Raw genomic sequence first — 23485 nt, 5'->3', positions numbered from 1 at the left:
ATTTCAAAATTATATTTTTGTGAAAGATGCCTTATGCTGACCTGAAGATTGGGGTGTGTTTGGGGTACAAGCGGGAAAGAAGGTCTGATGAGAAAGAATGTCTGCGCAGGTCAGGCTGACGTCCTCTGGACTTTGAGGACCACCCTTGTTCAGGAGACGCTGGGCCGTCTAGATCAGATGGCAGGGCCTTCTCCAGCATCTGCAGTTCCCTCTTAGCCTCCAGTAGGTGGCGCTTGTGAGCAATCCTCTGCAACTGGTATTGCAGTCTTTTGCGTCGAACTTGGCTCTCGGCGCGCCGCAAGGCGTGATGACGTAAGAGCTCCTCTTGAACCACCTTCTTTCTGTCGAGAACCTCTTTACTGGGAAAGGGGACTGATTTACCAAAACCTTCCTTAGAACCTTTTGAACAATGGGTTAGTAGGCTGTCTAGGATGGGAGCTGTTGTAGGATCAGTCTGTACACCAAACTCCTGAGTTTCTCTTAGCTCTAACGTTATAGCTGCTAGACGCTGATTCTCCTGCAAGATCCACTGCTGGACTGTAAACAGACAGGAAAAACACATGCTTAATGTCAAAAACTCCAACAATAATGTCAAAAACAATGTTCTGTGAAAATATCCAAAACATTCACTTGACAATACATTTTTGTGTTCAATGTTTCTACCGAGAGACACCAAATGTTATATAAAGCATAAGCTACGTACAGAATACTGTGAGACTTGTTAAAGACGTTCTACTCACTGTCGATGTGTTGCTTTCTCAGGTGGGCCTGTTCTCTCTCCAGATCTCTTTCTGCTTGCCTCTGCTCAATGTGGATCTCCTGGCGGAGACACTCCACATACCCCCTCTGCTCCTCCACGTACCTCACCTGGTCCTCCTCACACTGCTGCCCGAGAGGAGGCTCCTTACCCTCGCAGTCCTCCGTCCGTCCCGGAACCACTTCTACCTCAACCCTTCATAGAGACATGAAGACTAATAAGAGGTTGGGCCAGCAGGCAGTAATACCAAATACAAGAAGAGTACAATTCAGTACAAAAGAGATGGTTAAAATCTTTCTCAAGCCTGTTTATTTCCTGACAAAGGTAATCAGTAATCAAAGACAAACTCAGTAAAGACTTGAGTAAAGGACAGAAAACCCTAAAACTGTGAGATCTCAGGCTCCCTGCCTAGGCAGAATATAAATGGGAACTACTGTTGATTAGTTTAATCCAGCTTCTCTCTAGTTTCCAAGCAACAGCCCAGGCTTGGCATGCCTTTCAACAACAAGCTATGACTCCTCTGAGACACAGATGTAAGCTCTTTTTCTTCTCTCTTCTGTGCACAAAAATCATGCATGAAACATTACTAACCATTTATCCCTTGTAGCAGTGTGATGTTGTACTACATGGACAACATATCAAATGTGTAGGTAGATGGCCTAGGGTGTATGTCGACGGCCTAGGGTGTATGTCGACGGCCTAGGGTGTATGTCGACGGCCTAGGGTGTATGTCGACGGCCTAGGGTGTATGTCGACGGCCTAGGGTGTATGTCGACGGCCTAGGGTGATCCAGCAGTCCAAGCCATTAGCTCCATTGCACACGTACTACTGCAGCATGGGGTTGAATCTGGCCCAAGTCTCTTCCATCCAAATTATTTTCGATTTTCCACCACTACTGTCTATTAAATGCCATGTTACTTATACATGGAAAGATATGTACTTTTAGGAGCTGAGCACAATTGTATCATGTGTGCTGAGCATTACGGAGAGGTGCTCCTGACCTGTGTTTGTCATATGGGTGTTGAGTTTACACTGAGCTTTATCTCATGTGCTCGTCTCAGTATTGCAGTGTTCAATATGAAATAGTATAAAATACTTCAAATATTTGTAGGCCTTCCTACGTACTTGTGTGTGTATGTGTGTGTGTTTACCTGGATTCAGAGGTGATGGCACAAAGGTCACCGGAATTGCAACTCAGTGTGCCTTCACTTGCCTGTCATGAAAAAGTATGAATCAATGAATGCATGAATTAACCAATCAATCGATCCATATTTCGAATGGAGGACTACACACCCGCCTCCGTTCTCTGAGGGCCGCAGCCTCTGCTGGGTGGTTGAAACGAAACTTGTGGACACCTCCGAGAGTGACCACAGACCCTGAAGAGAGTAAAGAGCAACAATATGACATGGTTGTTGGGGTTGGACGCGTAGCTTGTTCCTCTATATTGTACATAGTGAGTCACATGAGGAGCTACCTTGTGCCAGTCTGCAGGGCCCCACAACCTCCCTGTCGTTCACCATGCAGCTGCTCCCAGGCAGTGGCCTCAGGGTCACCACCCCAGAATGGTTCTCTATTTCACAATTGGCGCCACCCTGGAGGACTAGAAGAGATAGGAACCAATCCATAATGCATTGTTTGCAAACAAATCTGATAACATTTCTTGTTCTGTACTGTGTTTTGGTCATTTTATGTGGACCTCAATGAGAAATGCTACTGCATGTGCAATAGTAAAAAGGGAACATACTAAAGTAAATGAAATATGACAGACTACCTATTTGTGGCTCCGCCAGTTTGTCCTGAGGTCCAATCCTGGTGATCCCCTCCTACAACAGACAGAGGGCAGCCAATCGTTAAGGGTGGCATACTATTTATCACAGACAAAAAAATCCCAACTAATTAAACCTTATAGTATAATAACCTAAGTAAAATGTATATTAAATGACTCTGCATTCACTTAGCTGCCTTCATTTAGCAGTCAGAAAAATACATTTAAGATATATTGTAAAAGTGTATATGTTAGCCAAAAGTATTGCTGTTGTGGTTTGAAAGGTGTATGAAACTCCACCCACACTACAGGAATGGAATAGAAATCCACAAAGTTTCAGCACTTTGAAAACAGGAAGCGGTGCAATAGTCTGAATCACAGCACCTAACAACAAAATGGCTACCATCCAATCACATTCTGCTTTTAGAGAAGTGAAAACACCAAGAACAATGCAAGAAGAATTAGAGGAAGAGTGAAACGCACCTGGTCTTAACAGCCAACAGAAGAGACAGAGAGAAGAAAGGAAAGAACAGTAATGAAGTGCAGTCGACACAACGACACGTTTTAGTCAGAGAAGGAAGAACAGAAAATACAGAGGAAGTGTGGGCTACGTACAATATCAATTCGCAGCAGTGGTCCCTGGGTATATATTAGAATAAGTGTGTATTATATATACCCTAAGATGATAAAAGGTGACACCGGTGCTGAGTATATCCCGGTCCAGGCTGATGAGATGCGGTAACAGCGAGTGGATAAGGAACCCAGCCCGGTCTCTGTTAATATCCACACTGTACTGCTCCAAAAGCTCCTTCTTGTCCCGCCAGCTCTCCGACCAGTCCTTCGTCAGCTGATCCACCTGGAGGAGGGAAGACAGATGTCAGCAAAGCCGTCAGGATCATAGATGATAAAACAAGATTGTTGCTGGGTTTCTAAAAGTGATAGTCCACCTTCAGTTCGTTCTGTAACACCATGTCAGAAAGACTCCCGTCCCTCTCGTCACTCAGAGAAGGGCTTGGATTCCGCTGCTGTGAGGGAATTATCCACAAACATGTTGGTTAATGTTACACACCAATGTTTTGTTTCCCATCTGTCTATTCTCAGCAACACTCCCAGTGCAGTTGGTCCTAATCCCAAGAGAAACGATAACCAAGGGAACCCGGTACCATCTCGTAGCTGAGTAGCATGCTCTTCAGTCGGTCTATCTCTTGGCGGAGCTCTCTGATCAACCTCACGCTGGCGTCCTGTGGAGCGAACACACGGACGCTGAATTGCGCGGCAGGCTAACATTTACCCACGCAACCTTTGGGTGAGATCCTCGGGCGCGTCGAGGTTGTAACGGCCGAAGCTGAATGTATCCCAACGCTCACCTCGTTCACGCGTGGCTTGTTGACGATGTTCCTGGCGTGTGCGGCGTAGCGCAGGGTACTGAGGGTCTCGTTGTAGCTGCTGCATGAGGGTGACACGGCTGAAAGGGCAGGCAGGGGGCAGATTTACTACACGCGTCAGATCAGTACCATGTTGCCTAACTTATAATGCTAAAAAACCTAAATCACAAACGCAAAAAGACAATTACTATTAGAACAAGCACTAAATCTGTAGCTCATCCCTCCAATCTAGTTAACACAAAAGGGTAATGCAGTTCAGCGCCAATACATGGAACTCACTGGCGATCATGATGGTCTTGGAGTTTCCTCCCAGGCTGTCTTTGAGGAGCCAGGTCAGGACAGAGTCCCTGTAGGGGATGAAGCAGTGTCTTCTCCCTCCACCTCCTCCAGACAGACTGCTGCTGTGGCTCCCCACAATGCTGCCCCCATCCCCCTCACTGGCCACACTGTTGATGCTCTGACAACTATTGGACATCTGGGAGTTCTGGGCTGTGGAGGGGTAGATAGAGAAAGGGGTAGACAGACAAGGTAAGAGAAAGAGTTAGGCATTGTATTGTAGGGTTGTTTGGTTGGCTCGCCTGAAGCACACGGCTGTATCTAGTGAACATGACAAAACAGCGAGGATTTAAAGTTGTCCTTGTATTAACTGGTTATAGGTTGTAATATGAGCTACTGACATTGGAGGGACGAAGCAAGGCACGCTTAAAATCAATTGAGAATAAACGTTGGCGCGTCATAATAAAAATCCCTTTATTTACCCAGAGCAGAGATGACGATACCCAGGGTCACCAGGGACTTGTTGATGTTCGATCCCTCAGTAAGTCTGTCTCTGCAGTAGTGGGGGTCGGCTCTTTCACTGAGGAAGAAGACAATAACATGTGGAATATTATGGAGGGGTTCCACTAGGGGGCAGCTTGTTCATGGATACTAAAAGAGCCTGGAAATATAAAGTGATTCAGAATAAGTAGTCAGAACCTTTTTTATAACTCACCTGCCAGCCAGGTCCACCAGATTGATCTTGCTGACGATCTCAGAGGGGAGGTTGTTCTCCAGAATTGCCTGTATGGGAACAGTTCATAGATTGTTTGACTGCAGTAAGAACTGATGTGATTTGTGGATCAGTAGGGTTTTGAACTGAGCGAGTTATTGAAAGGTTCTGGATTTCACCTGGGTGTACTGGATGGTGAAGATGGCATGGGATCTGCTGCTGGCGTCGTGAACGTGCGTTGCCGCGGTGATACGGTTGGCGATGCCCTCTTCCAATAGTTCCACAGCCTGCTTGTAGTCAGAAACCACATGTTGGGAGAGGTCTGGGGAGGACGGACAGACAAACAGGGAAACCAAAAGCATTTGTTATACCACTTAAACACATGCAAAGTAATTCAAACACAGAAACGGAACATCCCTTAGTTGGCCGTGATATCTGATCAGGAAGTGATGAACAGCTTAGTCACTACAGTGTGCTTCTAGTCAGTTACCTCTGGATTCCAGTTTATTAGAGGAAAACTCCAAAAACACAGCTGAATCACATTTTGCCTCCCAGCTACAGAAATACATTTTAATATTTGAATTTACAAATGATGACACGCTATCGCTTCTTGTGTTGGACCTTGGAAGATGGTGACCAGGAAAATTCCAAATGATTACAATACAGTGAGGGGATTGACAGAGAAAATAGTGAGGGGATAGAGAGGAGGACTCTGCAGAAGAAAACAATACAATGGGGTCAGTGTTCTGAGTAGAGCAATGTGCTTCTTGCTGCTACAAGGAAGTGACATCACTTCCTGTGATCCTCTGGGATTTCTCCTGAGACAAACAATAAGTGGATATAGGGCTTGAAGGAATGGATAGAGGGGGACAATGAGAGAGACAGAAATAAAAACAAAAGGAGAGAGAGAGAGCCTGGGTTCAAAGACGGTTGTGAAACTCTGTTAGTAATCAAATGGTTGAACACAGACTGTTATACCACCAGGACCATAACAGCCCACTTCACCCAGCCTCTAAAGCAAACCAACAAACCATCATATAAATATGGTTCACCACAGCTGCACAACATATCCATTGTGAGGGACTGAGGCCTGTCCTACAACATATCCCCTGAAGTCTGGAGTTTAGACACTGTCTTTACATATGGGTTTTGGGTATAGGGCTGCACGATTAATTCAATTACATGTGCAATTTTCAAATTGCCAACTTATGCGATTTTCAACTCCAAAAAAAAAGGTGCATGCGATGCAATTCATGCGAGGCAACAGGCACGCATCGTACATCCATAATAGTTTTTCTTGCGGCTGTAGTAGGTATTTTTGTAGACTACTTTAATACCTGGACACATTTTTTGTTTAAATACTTTATGGGTTATCAATGTTTGTTTGAGTTAACACTAACTGCTAGCGAAGTCGTCTGCTTTAGGCTAGCGACTGGCACCAAGATATTATCCCACATACACAACGGTTTCGGCTTCAATGTCGGTGCCTACAATCAAACTTAATATGAGAGAAAATACACTCACCTAAAGGATTATTAGGAACACCATACTAATACTGTGTTTGACCCCCTTTCACCTTCAGAACTGCCTTAATTCTACGTGGCATTGATTCAACAAAGTGCTGAAAGCATTCTGTAGAAATGTTGGCCCATATTGATAGGATAGCATCTTGCAGTTGATGGACATTTGTGGGCTGCACATCCAGGGCACGAAGCTCCCGTTCCACCACATCCCAAAGATGCTCTATTGGGTTGAGATCTGGTGACTGTGGGTGCCATTTCAGTACAGTGAACTCATTGTCATGTTCAAGAAACCAATTTGAAATGATTTGAGCTTTGCGACATGGTGCATTATCCTGCTGGAAGTAGCCATCAGAGGATGGGTACATGGTGGTCATAAAGGGATGGACATGGTCAGAAACAATGCTCAGGTAGGCCGTGGCATTTAAACGATGCCCAATTGGCACTAAGGGGCCTAAAGTGTCCCAAGAAAACATCCCCCACACCATTACACCACCACCACCAGCCTGCACAGTGGTAACAAGGCATGATGGATCCATGTTCTCATTCTGTTTACGCAAAATTCTGACTCTACCATCTGAATGTCTCAACAGAAATCGAGACTCATCAGACCAGGCAACATTCTTCCAGTCTTCAACTGTCCAATTTTGGTGAGCTCGTGCAAATTGTAGCCTCTTTTTCCTGGTGGGGTCTTCTGCTGTTTTCTGCTGTTGTAGCCCATCCGCCTCAAGGTTGTGCGTGTTGTGGCTTCACAAATGCTTTGCTGCATACCTCGGTTGTAACGAGTGGTTATTTCAGTTAAAGTTTCTCTTCTATCAGCTTGAATCAGTCGGCCCATTCTCCTCTGACCTCTAGCATCAACAAGGCATTTTCGCCCACAGGACTGCCGCATACTGGATGTTTTTCCCTTTTCACACCATTCTTTGTAAACCCTAGAAATGGTTGTGCGTGAAAATCCCAGTAACTGAGCAGATTGTGAAATACTCAGACCGGCCCGTCTGGCACCAACAACCACGCCATGCTCAAAATTGTTTAAATCACCTTTCTTTCCCATTCTGACATTCAGTTTGGAGTTCAGGAGATTGTCTTGACCAGGACCACAAATGCATTGAAGCAACTGCCATGTGATTGGTTGCTTAGATAATTGCATTAATGAGAACAGGTGTTCCTAATAATCCTTTAGGTGAGTGTATATCTCAAATATATCTCAAGTTTTGCCTAACCAGCAACGGCACAAACATAGCAAACGCAGCTAACACCATTGCATTAAATGAGCATATAAATTGTTTGACACAGGCTGCACTCTCAAATTGGTATAAGTGTAAAATAGAAAACATTGAACTTTAAATACATTTTTATTCAGTTTAACAGCACATTGTGTAGGCTATGATCTCTATTTTTAATTGAGATTATCTACGCTGTTTAAACCCATGTTTAAAAATCTCAATATCATAACTGTAATTGTCATATTTGTCAAAGAAATCACGATTCAATATTTTATCCAAATCCTGCAGCCCTAGTGGGGTATTGTCTCCCATCTGAGAGAGCCAGCCACCACATCCGCAGCCTCTGACACTAGTACAGTACTTTCATATAGTACAGCCTCTTACTGTAGTACAAGTTGACGGACACTGTTCTTCCCCCTCACCTTGTACATAGGGTCCCTTGTCAGGGTGCTCCCTAACACGTAGAGGGATCTTCTTCTGCTCTCCGCCTCGCAGTAGATCCCGAACACGCTCATTATAAATCTCCAGAAAGCTGTGGTTAACAATAGAAAATACATTATTATAAGGAACTGATATAACCTCTACATAACTATGAGCCCCCACTATAACACTCTAAATAATAATAATAAAAAAGGTTTATTTGGCTCTCTGTAGAGGAACCCTTTTTATTTGATCCAAGCAACAAAACATTTTTTTCCAGGTATAATTATTTTGGGTTCCAGGTGTAACTAAGGGTTCCAAAAAAGGCACTACCTAGAAAACAAATAAAGATTTACTTATAAGGACAGCTAAAAGGACACTTACGGGAACCTATTTAAATAATATATTTAATATATGTACATACGAATACATCTTATGAATAAATACATCAAGTGAAAAGCACATCGTTCCTTACCTTATTTCCACCCTGGTGGAGTTGTGTCCTTCAGGGAAGCTGTCATCAGATGTGAACAGGCCCTGATGAGACCAGACAAGGAGCACAAGTCCATCACTATAGCACTACCTCATGGGACATTCTAGAGCTGTACATCCTAACACTCTCCTCAGAGAACACAAGCCCTTAGACAAAGTGGCTTCAGAAAGGATTCAGAACCTTTTACAGATTTTACTGATTACATTTTTTTTGGCAGCAATCTATTCACAATAACGCAGATTTACAAAATAGGTTCACATTTATAAAATGTACTAATATTGCATGTACCTAATTATTTAGACCCATTAATCAGTACTTTTTAAAAGCACTTTAGCAGTGATCACAGCGTTGAGTCTTCTTGACTATGCCTCTACCACCTTTGCACAAACGCATTTAGATAGTTTCTCCTTTTCTTCCTTGTAGATCCTCACAAGTCCTGTCAGACTGGTTGGGGAGCATCGGTAAACAGCCATCATTAGGTCTCCCCACAGATGTTCATTGGGGTTTGAGTTGAGGCTTTGGCTGGGCCACTCAAAGACAATCATAGACTTGTCCCAAAGTCAGTCCTGTTTTGACTTGGCTGGAGAGTTTTGGGTCACTGTCATGCTGAAAGATAAGTCTTTGCTCCAGTCTGAGGTTCTTTAATGGCCTCTGTATTTTGCTCCATTCAATCTTCCGCATCCTGACCAGTCTATAAGTCCCAGTCACTAAGAAGTATCCCCACAGCATGATGCTCCCACAACCATGTTCTAACCACTCTAGCATTCTCTGATTTAAAAGGACATTTTAGGTCCTAAATCCAAATACTTCATACCATGACTCTGTGATATATATTTATATTTGCTGTAGCCCAAAATTGGAACACCTCAGTCAAGGGCCCGTTTAGGGCTACGACATGATGTAAAACATCTGCTGGTCTACGAGGAAAGCGTTGGGAGAGCCTGTTTTAACACTGAATTATCAGACCAATCCCTTACCTGACAAATCCTAGGGGTCAGGCCCATGGAGTCCTGGGATAAGAGGACAGATGAGGACAGAAGAGGACAGATGAGGACAGAAGAGAAGGAGAAATAAGAGAAGTCAGATACTGTGTCTCCTCAACCCTTCTGTCAGAGCAGAGCCTGGTCCTAATGCGAATGGACATCTCAATCCTAATGCATTCGATCTGCACCGGATACCACCTGACAGTCCACCACAGACTTACCGGCGCCCCCATCATGGTGTACGTCTTGCCTGTGCCAGTCTGTCCATAGGCGAACAAACAGACATTGTAGCCCTCTGACGCCCCAGCTAGCACCGATACCCCCAGGTCCTGGAACACCTGCAGGAGACACAAACGCACAGCTAGTATCCAGCACACAGCCCGGGTGATTGAGGGATAGACGGGCCCTTTGGATTCAGTTCTACGTATGAGGACTGCATTTAAGCAACAGGGGCGTCGCCTTGCACGTTTTGCCGCGCCGCGTTTCTCTACCAAATCTGGTGCGGTCGGCCACAGTGAACCGGCGCCCAGCCTTTTGCTTCCTGGTGAGTGGTTTGGGTGAGGAGCAGGATGCAATGGAGTCACGGAGGTCAGCTAATGCTAAGTGGGAAAAGGAGCAGGGGCTAGGAGCTAGGAGCAGGGGACGGAAGGGGAGGTGGCAGGGAGGGAGGTCAGGGGAGTGGAAACGAGTCGCAGAGAAGGAGAATAAAATGCTGGTGAATAACAAGGAGCTGACGGGGCGGGGAGATTTGGAGGAGGACTGCATATACACCGTGCCGGTACGGACTTTCCTTCCTCCCGTTTTTCCTCCTGAGATTGAGGAGAGGTGCGGTGAAGACCCGGGCAAGGAAGACATGCACCGCCCCCAGCAACCCAGCCGTGAGGCCCAAGCCTAGGCAAACACGGAACAGACAGCGGGAACCTGACCCAGAGCCAGAACCCAGACGCAGCACATTCTTCCTCATAACCATAAACACAGCAGGGATCAGGGAGAAGGCCCAACCCCTCTGAGAGGACACTGGGAGATCATGGGGTGAAGAAGCTCCCACTCTACTCCCCCCAGCACAAAGGACAGGTCGCACAGGATCAGACACCGTTTCCAGGAGGAATCACACACATTGGGAGCCTTTTTTTTTAACATAATACACTAAAATCTTTCCTGATTTTCAGGAAACCTCCTGAAATAACAGTGCAATCAAATTAAGATACAGCATCTGTTTTGACACCCTGGAAAATGCATGAAACCAAGAAAAAGTTTTGGTGGACAAAATTCTACAAACCCCAATATTAAGTTATGTTTACGGTTGAAACCCAAAACTCTTACATGCAAAACCACATAAAGAATCTCCAATAACTTTTACATGATAATGGACTGGAAGTAAAATCAATGCTTCTTTCTGTCAGTAAAGAGGGTCAATATTGACCAGCGGGTTAGTCGGTCAGTCAGTGCACATGGAAAGCAGCGTAAGGCAGTTAGTGCTAGGTCTTATCCAAGTACCATTCACTGATACCCACACAAACACAACCAAACAAGCACAAAACACACATCGTATCTCAGCAAGTAAAAACTGAAAGTAGCGCAAAGGTCTCAATATAAAAACATTTACGGTACATTAAATGTTTTTTCAAACAGTTCTTACTTGGTGACAGTATTTAACTGCCATTGAAAACATTTCAATAAGGTTTTAATAATCTTTACTCGAAAGAACAAACAGTTGGAGTGAAATAATAGTATTTGAAAATACTTTGGGGAGATTCCATTTACAATTACACATTGATATGTACAATGCTTTCAGAAAGTATTCAGACCTCAACAATTTTTTCCACAAATCTACACAAAACACCCCATAATGACAAAGTGAATATAAATTTTTAGAAATTAGTACCAATCACTTTAAATGCTGTCTACATTATGGAAATCCTACTGTACAGTGTGTTTGGTAATGCAGACCAGTACCAGGGAATCCTACTGTACAGTGCATTTGGTAATGCAGACCAGTACCAGGGAATCCTACTGTACAGTGCATTTGGTAATGCAGACCAGTACCAGGGAATCCTACTGTACAGTGCATTTGGTAATGCAGACCAGTACCAGGAAATCCTACTGTACAGTGTGTTTGGTAATGCAGACCAGTACCAGGGAATCCTACTGCACAGTGCATTTGGTAATGCAGACCAGTACCAGGAAATCCTAATGTACAGTGTGTTTGGTAATGCAGACCAGTACCAGGAAATCCTACTGTACAGTGTGTTTGGTAATGCAGACCAGTACCAGCGAATCCTCACTGTATCTGAACCTCTACTGCTTTACTAGGGGTTCCCCACCTACAGCACCTGTCACAAAGCAGGACTCTCCCTCCTTCACACCTGTACACTCCCCTTTTCTCTCTCCAACACCTCTCTCTCCCTCCACTTCTGTAACTCTAACTCCTTTGCCCCCTCACTCTGTTCCACTCTCTTTCCAGAACCTCCTACGTGTCCGCACTAGCAAAAAGAATAGAAACCTTGTTAAGCGGACACTTAACTTAAAGCCCTCGGTGAATTACGTGATCTAAGGCTGAGGTCTCCTGCAGTCTCTGCAGACAAAGAGCTTCACTACTGTTGACTCCCAGAGGACTTTATGTAGTACGCTAAACTTTACCTAGATGCAATGCCTAACATTAACCCTAAACTTAACCAACAATGCCTGGACTTTAAAGAAACCCCAATTCTAACTCTAAAATGAATTGTATGTTTGACCCTAAAGCCTGAGCCGGAAATTGACTTTAGCCTCATGGGGACCGGCACATTTTATTTCTAGTTTTACTATACTCATGGGGACATTTAGTTAGACCTAAAGCACACAGACACACACACCTCTCTATGCATTAACTCCACAGACATTCTATTCTATTGAATATGAATAACAATGCTCCAGTCTCATCTCAGTCCATAATGTTTTTCTCATTGTCCCATTACAAGGGGGAGGGCTATTGTGTAGAAAGTATCTCTGAAAGATCACAATAGGCTGTCACTGATTCAACCTACTTTCTCAGAGCTCTGGGCTGGTCTGTTGATATGCGGGCACTGCCAACTACGAGGAGGTATCTGGATGACAAACCAAAATTGTTATGCAAGAACCGCAGTGCACTATGGGGCAGCTAACTGGGTAACGAAGGAACTGAATTTAAGATTGTGTAGAATGATCACCTGAACTACACTGGAATATATTAAACTCACAGATGTTCATCTACAGGAAGTCCCGGTCTTTGTGTGTATGTGTGTGTGTGTGTGTGTGTGTGTGCGAACCTCTGCGTCCAACCAGTTCAGAGGAAACATCCTCTGAAAACAATGACAAAAGGGATTTGCTTTCCCCCAAAGAAACAGTCACACGTACTGTATACAAACATGCTACACAATGAAGAGAGGAAAGCTGAATATAGATTTCACTCTGGCAAGCAAACGCAGGTCAAAGCCATCATGCCAAACAGGGCAGAGAGGGAAGTGGGGGGGGGGCCTGGTGGCTGCCTGAAGGTCCAGTTGAGGGGTGGGTGTGTGTGTATGGGGGGCGACAGGGAGAACCTCCTCTAGAAGCGGGGCAATCCAAACAGAGGTCAGACATGGACCAAGCTGACCCAGAATCCCCTTCTCCCTCCCTCAGGACCATGACGTCTTCTGTTTAACAAGGGAAGGAGCCGACGATCTGAACCTGGATAAGAGATTGTTTTGAAACATGGATACTTTTCAGATGGCCTGAAAGTGTGAAGCCTGTCGATGAAGAAGCAAAACCAAGGGGGAGGAAGGGGGAGACAGATGGGCTGGTTGTTAGTAACGGTCTCAGTCCACTAATCATTTGGCTGTGGTGGACTGACTCTTCATGTAGCCTGCACTGTAAACCAGCCACTGGAAAACTCCTAATTTCTCCAGTGTGTGTCTGTATGTCATGATGCCAGCTGAGGGCCAGCCAAGCCAGGGTTCTTAGAAGCGGCAGCGGGAAAACGTCGGCTCCTCACCACTTTCCAGCTTAGAAGTGTTCAATGCCCTCCAGGGCTCCTAACTACTGTGACTACATAGGTCTGGCAGTTGGCAAGCACCTCACAAAACTATATTATCAACGAGCAGCAGATACCACGTATTGATATTCTCACTCTTCTGTACGGATTGCCACCGAGCACTCATTTTATTGAGATTCAATGTTCCAAATATTCAGCGGGACGAGTGAGAGTTGTGACAATTGTATATATATATTTTCTTTACCCTTTAAACTCTTAAAACGACCCCTGCTCCACTCTGGAGTTATGAGAAAACAACTTTCTCTGCTCAACTAATTAGTTCCCCACAAAATGCTGGACTTTTAGAACAGAACTAATACTGCTAAAAAATATGATCAGATATATGATCAAAAATAACTATTAAGTAACTGTCTAGAAATTCCTTTAACACACACATTCCGCACCGTATTCATTAGAGAGTGTTTTTCTAGGGTTAAAACGGTTGGCCAAGCAAAAGCGGAAAAAAACATGGCCAGGAGCCATACTCCAATCCAGCCAGGGCCATATTTAAAAACACTGAACATACTGAACTGACCCTAGATCAGGCACTACTTGTGAATATAGGCTGAAGTCTCACAGGAAGTACTGCAGTATTTTTAAGACTGGACTGGAACTGGAAGCAACCACATGGGTCAGTCTATTCCCAATTAGGTTACACAAACACAGCAAGTGAACGCTGAGCAGAAACTAGTCTAAAGGTGGAGGAATATCATATGCACACACATGAAGATGTATATGGGCAGCCTAATGTTTTGTCCAAGCTTGGCACTACACGAAATGCCCGATAGAAAAAGAAATACAATAAACAAATAGGCAGAACTCACAATCAATTAACAGGAGACAGAACGAGAGCGATAGGGAGTAAATTATTCGGCTCGAGCCCAACAATGCTCTCATTTGTCATAGACTGACATTATTAGTAGGTCAAATTAGCACGGAAGTGCGGGGACGGGGGAGAGAGAGACAGGGGGAGGGAGTGAGGGAGACAGAAGACTACACAAATAGGCTGCTAAACATTATTCCTGACTGCTCAGTGCCTACATATGGGAGACAGAGAGGGGGATAGGTGACAGAGGGGAGAGGACAAAGAGGACGAAGAGGACTATGATCAAATCCCAGGGCCCCTTGGTGAAGTAGACATTGTCTTACGTTGAGTGCTGTCTTTCCGATTGGGACATTAAACAGGTGTCCTGGCTCTCAGTTGTCCCTTAAGAGGATCATATGTTCCTGATCATAAGAGTAGAGCTGTTAACCCTGGTGTCCTGGCTACATGTCTAATCTGGAAACGCTACACACCTTCCAATTATCTCAATACGAATCGGCAATGTACCAATTACAGAAGCAGGATTTGTGACCCATTTCCATGACCTACCAACACTGCATAAACAACATTGAAAAACACAATCAACTATTCATCACTTCATTTTTCCCCCCATTGCACATTGTTACAACACAATCCACAGATAATATTACAAAAATTTAAATGCTGTTACCGTGTCTGTGTGGAAGTTTATTTTTATTGTTAACTGTTATTTGTTCTATCGCGCTTATTTTCCAATGGCTTTGGCAATGTAGACATCTGTAGACAAGCTCTGTGAACTGAATTGAAATGATTGACAGAGGGGAGACAGAGACAGAGAGAGAGAGAGACAGAGACAGAGAGAGAGAGAGACAGAGAGAGAGACAGAGAGAGACAGAGAGAGAGAGAGAGAGAGACAGAGAGAGAGAGAGAGAGAGAGAGACAGAGACAGAGAGACAGAGAGAGACAGAGAGACAGAGAGAGAAAGACTGAGAGAACACCAAGGCATTTACTGTTTCAGCAAACAATACTGACCATCAACAGTTACAGCAACAACTGGCACTGGAGCAAAGGCTAGAATTTAACCAAATAAATAAAACCAGGCCATATCTGGACTGGCCCTCCTCCCATAACGCTTGTTAAAGCACTCAGAGGGGAAAAAGGGAGGGGGATAAGAAAGCGAATGCACCCAGAGTCCTCTCCGGCTGAACAACTTTAATGACCGGGATAGTTAGCAGGAATGGGTCCACCAGACTGTACCCTGGACATCTCATTAGCTACACTCCTCTTCAGGGTGGTGTGCCGGGTTCATTGTGGGGGGACGGGACACTGGTACGCTACTATACATTCTATTGATAAAAATGTTTCATCCATCACGGATTAGAACAACTATCTTCCACAAAAGATGTGTTGGGACCATGCGCTATTTGAACAGTCACTAGTAAAGTGGATGAAATGCTCTCCAGTGTGGAATACAGAAACCTTTCTGAACAACGGGAGACACACACGGAGATCTGTGAAGCACAGAGCAGCTATTCTCCTTTCCTAAAGCACTACTGACACACAGACCCAGAACCACTGAGAGCTACAGCCAAGAGCACAGCGTGGACTGAAAGAGGGAGACAGAGGGAGAGAAGGAGAAACAGAGAGAAAAGGAAAGAGAGAAAGTGAGTTCCAGAAAGGGGACTGGGCCCGAGGGGGGGTGGGCAGAACAACTGCCAAACTCACAGCTGCTGCACTAAGTATGTTCTCACAGTTGAATTCCAAAGACGTCATTGGACAGGATCTGAATTTTGGAATACAAAGCTGGGTCTTATTACCAAATGAAGTCAGCTTGACTGTTTGGACTGGTGTTTTGTGCTTTCCCTCATTAAGTTCTCCCTCTCCCTCTCTCTCACTCTCTCCCCCTCTCTCATCCCCAACCCCAGTGATCCAGATGATTTCCAGTTTTCAGCTATTTCCGGTTTCCATCTATTTAAATGCCCCAGTCCTTCAAAGTGTTTTGGTGTAATATGTTGTGTAAATTAAACAATGAAGATAACACACTACCTATTAGGCAGTAAGTATTCAGTCCACATCCAACACAACTAAAAGAGTGACGGAAAAAACAGAGCTCCGCACTCTGCTAACTCAACAGATGTGCTCCATTAAAGACACTACACTGTCTCTTCATCAGCTCTGTTCCAAGATTTACCTCCTCAGTGGGATCCAACATCTCTCTCCCCCTCTTCTTCCTGACTAGTGCGTATCTAGTCAAATCCTCCTGGAGTTTACCCCCTAACCTCACTGTCAACGAAGCATAGACCATAGAGACCCACGCTTAATTCCATGCTTTGGCCTATTCATTACAGCCAAAAGATGCATTGCAGGATGTGATTGGGAGAGTACCACTCTGTCTTAGGGGTGTAGTGGAGTTTTTGCTTTGGACTGGGGGAGAAGGAGGTAAGAGTCTCTCCTCCCTCCAACCGCCTGAGGATCTCTGTCCCTCAGGACTCAACAGGAAGTGAAGCCAAAGGAACAACATTTTACTCCGAGGATGCAAACCTATACTCCCGCGCTGACACATGATGCTTGGGAAAAACCCAAGACCTTGACAGACTTTAAAATAGCAGCTGGCACCAGTAGAAAACAAAATGAAATACTTTTTAATGGATTTAAATGTTAGTTACATTTTGAAGTAGGTATATCAAATGAAAGGCTGAAACTAACAACTGTTTTGAGAAGCGATTACTCTGTTGATTATTATTGCAACTAATTGCTTAATCTGACAACAAAAAACTAAATTCCATAACTAAACTCAAAACTGATTTGGATAAGTATGCTGAAATACCGTTAGTTTGCTTTAATTGTTTGAATTCAATCAGAACTGCTGTAAGGAAAATTATGGAATCTTATAACAATTCTATAAATTGAAGCTGCGGTTGAAGTCAATCATGGCAGGATAGAGTAATGTGGGAAATGATTAGTTAGCATGTAAAACCTTAAAGCAACACACAAGCATCCCACCAGTTGGGTGCTGCAATCGCGACCGTTTAGTTAACGAACAATTCAACAACGCATTTGAAAGGTTTCCCACTTTAAAACACAACTTAGGGCGAGATATAAAATACAGATATAAAACAAACCATTCCGTTTTTAATAGTGATGTAGATAGCGATGTAGACGCCAAAGCTGGATTACTTCCATAAACTGCTAAGGCGATTCTGAAATTGAACAGACCGTTTTGCTGTGTGGTTTTTAAACAACTTACCTCACACTAGCAGTTAGATAAATACTGTACTTACTATACTGCCAACATACTGGACATTCTTTGGGACAGACCCCAGTAAGAAGGGCATCTGAATGTGTGACGTGTGCCCGTTGACCCCTACAGTGGAAGCTTGTGGATCAGCCTCGCTATCAAGGGGGTCAGACTCATCCATCCACTGACCCTGCTGCACAGGCTTTAAGAGAAAACACACACGCTATTGTATCTCTCTGGCGTCGGTGCCCTGTCGCCCCCTCCTCCACGCCCATGACGGGTCACCAGGGGAATGCTGCGGCAGGCCCACCCCGCTGGCTCACTATGACAGGGCACAACTAAAGATGGAGAGAAAGGAGCGATGGTGAAAAAGAGGCGGAGAGAGAGAAGCAAGGGACAGTGGAAAAGAAAGACAGGAGGATGGGAGAACAAATTAGAGATAGAGATAGAGAGAGGGATAAGCTGAAGAAAGAGAGACTTCTGTGTTTTGCTTCAAAGCGTGGGCTGTCACAGCCCTGTCTTCTGCTAGCACACAAACACACTTCTGAGGGGAAGAAGAGACCACAGAGGAGAGGGAGAGAAACCTTCTGTTCTCTCCCTTGAAGGCAATCATGGCCAGGGTGGTCTAAGGCTTTGCCCATATTTTGGTACAACAAGGGCAAACATTCTGACAGACATGTTAGTTTGTATATAAACCCACTGGGATTCAGGAATCAGAGTAAAAAGACAATACAGCATTTGTCAAGTTTGTGTTCTATGAATCATAGTATTTCCGCTATACTGTATTTGTAAGGGTTGGTGTCTTTCTGGCTCCTCCCCCTCAATAATAGGAAAAAGGCGGCACCCAGCAATCAGAAAAACACAAACAGATATAATTAATTAATCAGAGCCATAAAGGAAATCTGATGCCCAACACAACAGTAGAGCACAGATGGACCTGACATTCTATCTGCTGATTAGCCTTCGGGGGGGGGGGCTAAGTTTGTCTTGCACATTTTTCATGGATTTTTTTTTTTCAAGGACAAAGGTCCCTTCAGACTGGGGTCGTGTTCATTAAGAACCAAATGGTAAATGATCGAAACATGTTTTTTCCAAAATAAAACCTAGCCCTGTGTGAGTTCTAAGTGTTCCGGCACAGTGGACAAGGCCTGGACCAATTCAGCTCAACAAACCTAGAACTACAGGGAATGTTCCGGCCTCCGAACATTACCTCTTCCTGTGAAGCGTAGTGCGGTTCCTCTGGAGCCACGGACCAGTAGCAGTAGTCAAAACCAAACTCCAGAAACTTCTCCCTGGAGTCTCCTGGGACGTCCGGGCGTCCGTCCAACTGGGGAGAGGTGTGGTGCATAACAAGATAAGAACAGACAGATAATCAAAGGGACTTTAAACCTAAAAAGAAAACGAGCCCTTGCTCAGGGACCACTTGTTATTAAACATCAGGTGTCGTCCGAGGGTCACTGAAACACGCACGTGTAATGTACGTTACGTTTGGGTTCAGCTAAGACGTGATGAAGGCTGGAGACAGGTGATGCGGAAGGACAGGTGTCAATAAAGCTTCCATTTCATTGGTCCGTGAGGGGTCGCGGGGCCAGACAAGAGGTTGTGTGTGTGCTCCCGTGTGTTACTAACGGAGACAGCCGCAGGCTTCAGCAGGCTTTCAGCTGCCGAGTCAGCGTTGCAGTAACGGGGCCGACCGACAGACTGCACCGCTGTTTCCATGCGTCAGCTGGAGGCAACTGTACGAGAGCGTGTACATACACGCCCGGGAAGAACGGCTGAGCTGTTGCTCTGGAGAACATTTGTTTTCACTGAGCATCAGTTGACAGAGTGCTTTGCTTTCACCTTGTGACGTGAACGCCTAATATAGATGTCTTTGCATTTTCCACCCTGACTGAGGCCTAGCGAATATCTTCACATTGAGAAATCTTGTGTGATTACAAGTCGGCGTTGAGATCCCACGACCTTTTCAATCTCTGATCTTTCTGACGGCAGCATTAAAGCTTCATCCTGGAACTTGTTTTATCGCAAAACGGCAGCTTCGTCCATTGTTTTAGAACAGAAAGCTTTACTAAGCTTTAGGCATCCATTCCTCACAGCCAATTGACTACATTTAAAGCTGGCCCTTAAGCTCCAAAGCAGAGCTGTGATACTGAACAAAAGCCCCACAGCAGGAAGCTTACACAGAGCGAAAGGTTGTGAATAGAGTAGCAGTTTAGTGTGGGGACCCCCAAATCAGTCAAAGCCCTTGAAGACGTTTTTACCAAATATATCATGGCAGACCAATTTGGTGTTAATTTTTTAGATTTCCTTTTTTTCTTTTTTCCTTATGTGATGTAAAACAACAGGAAATATTCATAGGTGTCATTATGTTTGTGTGTTAAATGTTAAACTTTTTGTCTGTACCCTGTTTTTAGTTTTTTTGCCTATCACCTGCATTGTTCAGATCTCAGGATGAAAGGCACTGGTGAAGCTATTGGATTAGTTGGTGGTCATTACTCTCACTCTAGTTTCTCATCTCAGTTTCCTCTTCCTTCATGTTCATGTTTTCCTTCCCCCAACTGTACCCTCTCTGCCATCCGTCTTCAGTGTCTGTTTAATTATTATTCCTCCTCACTTTTTCTATCCCCCACCACTTTCCTTCTAGTCAAAACTGTCCTACATTTCATAAATACGTATTCCCATGGGACCGTGCTCTAGGGCCCCCCTGGTCCTGATTATGCTTCCTTGAACAGCAGGACACCATATGTAGCTCATCTCTGTCACATTGTCTCTAAAACATAAATATACTCCTCTCGTTATCCGCTAACCTCAGCCTTAAAAATCTCAAGCCTTGAGCAGAAAATAACATTGAAAAAACATATTCTTTAAGTAAAATGAACGTCCCTCAAAGAAGTGACAGAGGCTTAGAGTGTTTCCGGCTGTGCGAGGCCCACTGTGTCTCCAGCTGAGCGAGGCCCACTGTGTCTCCAGCTGAGCGAGGCCCACTGTGTCTCCAGCTGAGCGAGGCCCACTGTGTCTCCAGCTGAGCGAGGCCCACTGTGTCTCCAGCTGACCGAGGCCCACTGTGTCTCCAGCTGACCGAGGCCCACTGTGTCTCCAGCTGAGCGAGGCCCACTGTGTCTCCAGCTGACCGAGGCCCAGCGTGCCTCCAGCTGACCGAGGCCCAGCGTGCCTCCAGCTGACCGAGGCCCAGCGTGCCTCCAGCTGACCGAGGCCCAGCGTGCCTCCAGCTGACCGAGGCCCAGCGAGTCTCCCGGTGACCGAGGCCCAGCGAGTCTCCCGGTGACCGAGGCCCAGCGAGTCTCCCGGTGACCGAGGCCCAGCGAGTCTCCCGGTGACCGAGGCCCAGCGATTCTCCCGGTGACCGAGGCCCAGCGATTCTCCCGGTGACCGAGGCCCAGCGAGTCTCCCGGAGACCGAGGCCCAGCGAGTCTCCCGGTGACCGAGGCCCAGCGTGCCTCCAGCTGACCGAGGCCCAGCGTGCCTCCAGCTGACCGAGGCCCAGCGTGCCTCCAGCTGACCGAGGCCCAGCGTGCCTCCAGGTGATATCTAATAACTTTCAATGAAAGGCATGGGGCTTTAGATCTAGTTTAGCAGCGATAGATGTGCAGTTCTGTCCCTGAGCAAGACAGTAACCCTAAATCCATAATAATATATATATATAACTGTGTGTGTGTGTATGTACACCGATCAGCCATAAAATTATGACCACCTGCCTAATATTGTGAAGATCCCCCTTATGCTGCCAAAACAGCCCTGACCCGTCGAGGCATGGACTCCCCTAGACCTCTGGAAGTATGCTGTGGTATCTGGCACTAGGGAATACCATTGCCATTTAAGGGTGCATATGGTCTGCCACAATGCTCAGGTAGGTGGTACGTGTCAAAGTAACATCCACATGAATGGCAGGACCCAAGGTTTCCCAGCAGAACATTGCCCAAAACATCACACTGCCTCCTCCGGCTTGCCTCCTTCCCATAGTGCATCCTGGTGCCATGTGTTCTCCAGGTAAGCGACGCACACACATCTGGCCATCCACGTGATTTAAAAGAAAACGTAATTCATCAGACCAGGCCACCTTCTTCCATTGCTCCATGTTGACCAAAAACAGGTACTTTGTCGAGAGTGCCTTGCAATTGTTGCCACAACACAACCAATTTGTTCGATCATTTAAGGCGGCACCAAAAATCTTTGTATGACGAGTGCAAAGCATCTCAATACCGTTCCAAACAAAAATCTATTTTGGATGCATTTGCCAGTATTACACCATACGAGAAAGGTTCTAAACAACAGAGAGAAATCACAGATTCAATAACATTTCACGTCGCCAAAGAGGGTTTTAAAAACATGAACCGTTTGCTTGACAAGCGGTATGTATTGTAATGCCATCACGCAACTATTTTTCTCAAGTTGCCATCCCAGAGCTGTACGAGAAATGCAAGGCACAAGTTGAAACAGAGCTGTAACAAGTGGAATATTATACAGCAACAACAGACTTGTGGTCCAGACGGACAACGGACCCCTCCATAAGTCTGACCGTGCAGTTTATTAATGAGGACTTCCACCTGAAAAGTTGCTGTTTGCAAACTGCCTTTCCCCAGAGTATCGTAAAAGTTAGAACATCGCAACAGGGATGAGAGAAGCTTTAGCTGATTGGGGCCTAGATTAGAGTCATCTAGTCTGTATAACAACAAACAATGCCGCGAACATGGTGAAGGCTGGGCCGCCCTAAACAAGTGGACCAGATTGCAGTGCTTTGGCCACAGACTGCATCTTGCAGTTGGTAAGTTATGCCCAATTGCGCATTCTATTTTACTACTGTTCCTATTGCTATACTATTACTGTTACATATTATTACCTAGCAACCTGTTCTGAAATATAACCATTTTCATGAGTTTCATTAGTTTTAATTGTAGAGGATGGGGCTGGGGAAGAATGAAGGACACATACTGTCAGGTTGATAGCCAAAGCTCTTTCTGAAGAAATCCTGTATTTTTTCATCTTGCAATATATATCTAAGTTATATATAAGTTATTTCAGTTATTTCCAATATCGTGCAACCCTAGTACTGACCACAGCAGACCAGGAACACCCCACAAGGGCTGCAGTTATGGAGATGCTCTAACCCAGTCATTTAGCCATCACAATTTGTCCCTTGTCGAAGTCACTCAGATCCTTACACATGGCCATTTTTCGTGCTTCTAACACATCAACTTTAAGGACAGAATGTTCACTGGCTGCCTAATATATCCCACCCACTGACAGGTGCCATGATAACGAGATTATCAGTGTCATTCACTTCACTTGTCAGTGGTCATAATGTTATGGCCGATCAGTGTATATCAGGGAAAGACCCTCCCTCTAAATAGAGTCTGAGAGTGTGTCAGAGAGTAGGCTCTGCACACTCATAATAAACAACAGAGGAATTAGGCAGGAAGTGTCCAGCCCTGGCTTAAACATCCTGTGTGACAGATGAGAAGATACCCTCTAGATTCCCCCCTTACAGAGACCTGATGCCCTCTGCGTGCCCTGCACTCACAGCAAGTTGAACCTAATGCACTGTACCATCACCTCAAAAACAACATTATGTTGCCTCTTGTACATTTGCGACACAGGACACTCACCTTGGTTTTCTTGATCCTCACCAAGTTGCCCTCCACCTGCACAGCCAGCCTCCCTCCGTCCACGCTTTCCCTGCGATTGAGAAGAGACAATGACGCAGTCCAGATCGACACAGAAACATGCATATGCAGACACTAACCATGTGTCCGGACATAGTTTCTACCAGGCCCAGACATTTGATCCGTCATTTCCCCCCTGATGGTGTGTGTTAGGGCTGAGGGTGGTAAACAGAGGTAGCACACTATGGGAGTCACAG

The 23485-nt window shown here is 45.2% G+C and overlaps 1 protein-coding gene across 2 annotated transcripts in view; it reads right to left on the bottom strand.

Annotated features, from left to right (window-relative positions):
- stard9 (StAR-related lipid transfer (START) domain containing 9) overlaps nucleotides 1–23485 on the bottom strand; it is a 39839-nt gene that overhangs the window by 13865 nt on the left and 2489 nt on the right. The window contains exons 2-21 of one of the 2 annotated variants that reach the window (XM_010897277.4): nucleotides 23232–23301; nucleotides 18818–18934; nucleotides 9759–9875; nucleotides 9532–9564; nucleotides 8537–8598; nucleotides 8064–8173; nucleotides 5075–5217; nucleotides 4899–4966; nucleotides 4666–4763; nucleotides 4187–4396; nucleotides 3890–3987; nucleotides 3686–3763; nucleotides 3470–3547; nucleotides 3199–3378; nucleotides 2529–2580; nucleotides 2232–2357; nucleotides 2051–2133; nucleotides 1909–1970; nucleotides 741–952; nucleotides 42–537 (exon numbers count right to left, since the gene is read on the bottom strand). In XM_010897277.4, the coding sequence (XP_010895579.3) occupies nucleotides 42–537; nucleotides 741–952; nucleotides 1909–1970; nucleotides 2051–2133; nucleotides 2232–2357; nucleotides 2529–2580; nucleotides 3199–3378; nucleotides 3470–3547; nucleotides 3686–3763; nucleotides 3890–3987; nucleotides 4187–4396; nucleotides 4666–4763; nucleotides 4899–4966; nucleotides 5075–5217; nucleotides 8064–8173; nucleotides 8537–8598; nucleotides 9532–9564; nucleotides 9759–9875; nucleotides 18818–18934; nucleotides 23232–23301 (2493 nt within the window). The remainder of the gene's footprint in view (nucleotides 1–41; nucleotides 538–740; nucleotides 953–1908; nucleotides 1971–2050; nucleotides 2134–2231; nucleotides 2358–2528; nucleotides 2581–3198; nucleotides 3379–3469; nucleotides 3548–3685; nucleotides 3764–3889; nucleotides 3988–4186; nucleotides 4397–4665; nucleotides 4764–4898; nucleotides 4967–5074; nucleotides 5218–8063; nucleotides 8174–8536; nucleotides 8599–9531; nucleotides 9565–9758; nucleotides 9876–18817; nucleotides 18935–23231; nucleotides 23302–23485) is intronic. The other variant, XM_020054152.3, reaches the window with a different exon arrangement.

The sequence above is a fragment of the Esox lucius genome, chromosome 15 (assembly GCF_011004845.1).
Source record: "Esox lucius isolate fEsoLuc1 chromosome 15, fEsoLuc1.pri, whole genome shotgun sequence".
NCBI lineage: Eukaryota > Metazoa > Chordata > Actinopteri > Esociformes > Esocidae > Esox > Esox lucius.
Note: the sequence above shows the minus strand (reverse complement) of the source record. Positions and strands in the feature narration are given on the sequence as shown.